General features: G+C 35.9%; 1 protein-coding gene across 1 annotated transcript; it reads left to right on the forward strand.

Annotated features, from left to right (window-relative positions):
* Positions 1-1634: 1634 nt before the first annotated feature.
* LOC144567642 (cell number regulator 6-like) lies at positions 1635-3651 on the forward strand. Its single transcript, XM_078317814.1, has 4 exons — positions 1635-1727; positions 2111-2225; positions 2368-2633; positions 3356-3651. The coding sequence occupies exons 1-4, from the start codon at positions 1635-1637 to the stop codon at positions 3542-3544; spliced, it is 663 nt and encodes a 220-aa protein (XP_078173940.1). The 3' UTR covers positions 3545-3651.
* The last annotated feature ends 21 nt before the right edge of the window (positions 3652-3672 follow it).

Below are 3672 nucleotides of genomic sequence, written 5' to 3' on the forward strand. Positions count from 1 at the left end.
ATTATTAAGATTTTTTAAGACATTACATTTGATTATATTATTGAAAATCTATCAATTTTGTATATTGATTTATTTTACCCAAATCCACAAGTTTTATTGACAATCTATTTTTTAAATTTTTTTGACAATTAACATTTTATCTTTATTTCACAAGAATCAAATTAACATGCATGATTACATATTTAACGTAAAAATAAAAGAAAAGATAAAAATCATTTAGTAATTATGGAAATAAATAATTAATACATGATCACAAGCTAGAAAGACTTATATGAAGGAATAATTTTTTTAATTAAATCAAGCACTTCATGCCTTCTCAAGTATAAGCTACACGTTTCCTTTTCAAGTCGATAATTTTTGAAGGTAAATAAGTTTTTTTTTTTTTTTGAGAAAAAAAAAAAAGTTGCTTGGGCGTCAGGGAGTTGTTACCATAAGAAATTGTTTAGTTTTGACTGGCCTCTATTTTCAAGTTTTTTTTTTTTTTTAGTTATATTACCTTGCTGCCGCCTATAAATACAAATCAACAAGCACTAAACATTTGTGAATTCCTCAAATTCCCACTCATCTTCATATCTATTTTATATATTTCTAACAATCCAGCCATCACCTTCATGGTTCATAACCTTGCTCACTCGCCAATTGGGACCTTAATTACTTGAACCTTAAAATTTCCAACCAGACATTATTGATGAAATAGCTTTGGGTATGGCTCAAGAGACCGAATCCTTTACTCCCAGAGTCACTGTCGGTGGGCCCCCAGTTCAAAAATTAACAGTGACCGGCCTCACCCGACAGTAACTGAGGGGGCAGGTGATCTCCTTCCATGGTTCAAACCCAACCCTACACACTTTGGAAGCTGATACTATTAATGGCGCCCCCACCAATGCGAACTAATCTCTAATGCCCTCAAACAGGTTTTCCAATTCTTTGACGTTACGTTTCAATTAAATTCAAACCAGGTAATGGAGCCAACATCTCACTTTGGAAGTTGGAACAACAATTGGGACATGGACTGTTGAGATTGGAGCTACCAAATGTGCACACATATACAATAGACAACTCCATATCACTCGAGACGTCCATGCTGACAAGCCATATTTCAGCGGCCTTTAGAGTGGAACAAGAACTCCACCAGCTACAACGCTTCCTGGAACACAGTCAGAGACGATATAACTTAGAGATGGACTGCTTCAGGCAATTTTATAGATACAAGTGCTTGTCTGGCAATTAATGATGAATTAATGGTCCTAGCTAGCTAGGATCAAGAATCGTACTCACAACGTGTGGAAGCTCAAGGCCCCTCCAAGGATGAATTAAGGTATTTGTATCAACTATCAACGCATGCATATGGTTGATCGATGACATTGAACAAGATTCTAACAACCGCACAACCTCATCAAACGGGCCGGGTTGGAATTTACCCAACATGTACGTGTGTCTTGTGCAGATTGGATCAGGAATCAGTTCACCACCTATTCAATGAATAATGCAACTTCACATCTAGAGGTATTGCATCTTCTGTAACAGGCATCTATTGGTATGACTTTATTTTTACTTAAAAATAAAATATAATAACCTTGCTCACTCAGGTAAAAAGCCCCCGGGCTGGGATCCGGCCTATCAACTCAGGTAAAATGTCGTCGTATGTGAAACTAACAAAGGATCAGGCAGCGCCGCTAGAGGACATAAAGGCTGGAGAGCTCAATCAACCCATCCGTGTACCACAGGTTAATTATCTCTCATCATTAATTTTAGTACTGATGGAAATCACAACCAATAATTTTTAATTACGTAATCTATCCATCACTCATTACCTTGTTTATTATTGAATACACCTTTTTCCATGTAATGGCGATTAATTGGTGATGATTGGCTTTTGTCCAAGGGAAAAAAAAAACCAATTGGTCATGATTCTGAGGAATTCGTGATTATACCTTATTTTTTTTATTGGTTTACTTTTGCAATGTATTATAAATTGATTCAACACAAAAAAAAAAAAATCACATTCAAATATTGAAGGATGTGTCTACTAATTAGCGTAATTTATTTTTTGGAAAGGCAATTAGAAATTTAGTATTAAATTGTCCATTCTTTCTATATTGTTATATAGTTAAGGAGAAAAATATGCTTAGAATGCGGGCAACAGCTGCCTGAGGCGCATGTTCCACCAAGCGATGAGCCATGGATGACCGGCATTTGCGGCTGTGCCGAAGATCCTGAGAGTTGTGAGTCTCAAATTTCATCAATTACTAGTCCTTTTTCATTTTCAAAGATATTTGCTTCTTTAAATATTTTTTTAAATGGTCAATATATTCTCCCCATGTATATATACCATAATTAATTAAAGACTTGTTTTAAATTTCATAGGTAAAACAGGACTATTCTGTCCCTGTGTACTGTATGGCCAAAACATGGAAACCATACATGGAATTCCTTGGCAAGAAAGCTGCCTGTGTCATGCAACCTTTCTCTGTGTTGGAGCTGGCTTAGCAATTTCCTTGGCAATTTGTAACGGCACTGTGAGCCCCGACGCTTTCGAGTTGATGACAGAAGGATTAATATGTGGATGGAATGTATTTTCTATGTACACATCTACTGGGCGAGATAATTTACAGAAGAAATTTCACCTCAAGGTACTGTATTCTTTTGCAAAGATTATTGGACGAGTACTAATTTAGCATTTCTTATTCAGTTATTGTAGCTCAGTGTTTTTTTAGGGTTAGCAGCAGAGCCGCAAACGATTGTATTGATAACGAAAAAAGTATTTACAACTCAGGAGTACCTGGTTTAACCTCTCAAATCCTAACTAACTAAACTAAATACAAAAAATAACATATTGTAGCTCAGTGTTATGGTGAAAAGGTTCAAAATGAGAATTATGATGTTATAATGTCAATTAAAATCATATGGAAATTTCATGTATTGCCCGAGTTACTTGTTAGGTACCAGTAGTTCAAACAGATTGCACTTCATCAAACACTTTTTTGAGTGCATAGAGCAGGATATACTAATGTTTATAACGAAAGCACACAACACATTGACGGAAATTGTCATCACCCCCTGCGTTTGTACTGGTACCAAATCATATCCAAATTTTGTATATTTGGCAGTTAATATGCCAACTCCATAACTCAAACTTCACCGAAATGTTAGTCAATCGAGGAGTAGGAATGGATTCTTGGTACTAATTAATTCGTAGCAACAAAGTGTTCAATTTATGGGTTCATTCGATAATTTTTGAAAGGATCTTATGGGACTGGAACTTTGAAGTTTTTGGTTTATTCAACCTAGGTAGAGTGATTTTAATCATTTATCATAACCCTTCTGTTGAAATTGTTATTTCTTTCTTCATCAGAATTCTCCATGTGACAGCTGTCTCGTGCATGCGTTCATGCACCCTTGCGCAATATGCCAAGAGCACAGGGAAATGAAAAGGCTTATTATAGATGATACAGTGAATGAAGATACTGTTATAGACCCACCTTCTGTTCAAGAGATGAGTATCAGCATTGTCGCCATAGAACCTGGCAATTCTAGTACATGAGCAATCCATCAGGAAATAGGCATGAATGATGCGCAATTTGCGGAAAACCGAGGGTGAGTACTGTATGTTGTTTTTCAAAAGACTGGGCAAATAACTTGAGAAATAAGCTATTGGATTTTAGACAGCAG

This window comes from Carex rostrata, chromosome 16 (genome assembly GCF_964058835.1).
Source record: "Carex rostrata chromosome 16, lpCarRost1.2, whole genome shotgun sequence".
In the NCBI taxonomy this organism is placed as follows: domain Eukaryota; kingdom Viridiplantae; phylum Streptophyta; class Magnoliopsida; order Poales; family Cyperaceae; genus Carex; species Carex rostrata.

Excerpts from the sequence above, each read along its gene's own strand:
- LOC144567642 (XM_078317814.1), top strand. The coding sequence starts at position 1,635 with ATGTCGTCGTATGTGAAACTAACAAAGGATCAGGCAGCGCCGCTAGAG. Across the intron at positions 1,728-2,110 it reads AACCCATCCGTGTACCACAG|TTAAGGAGAAAAATATGCTT; the intron begins GTTAATTATCTC and ends ATTGTTATATAG. Across the intron at positions 2,634-3,355 it reads AGAAGAAATTTCACCTCAAG|AATTCTCCATGTGACAGCTG; the intron begins GTACTGTATTCT and ends TTTCTTCATCAG.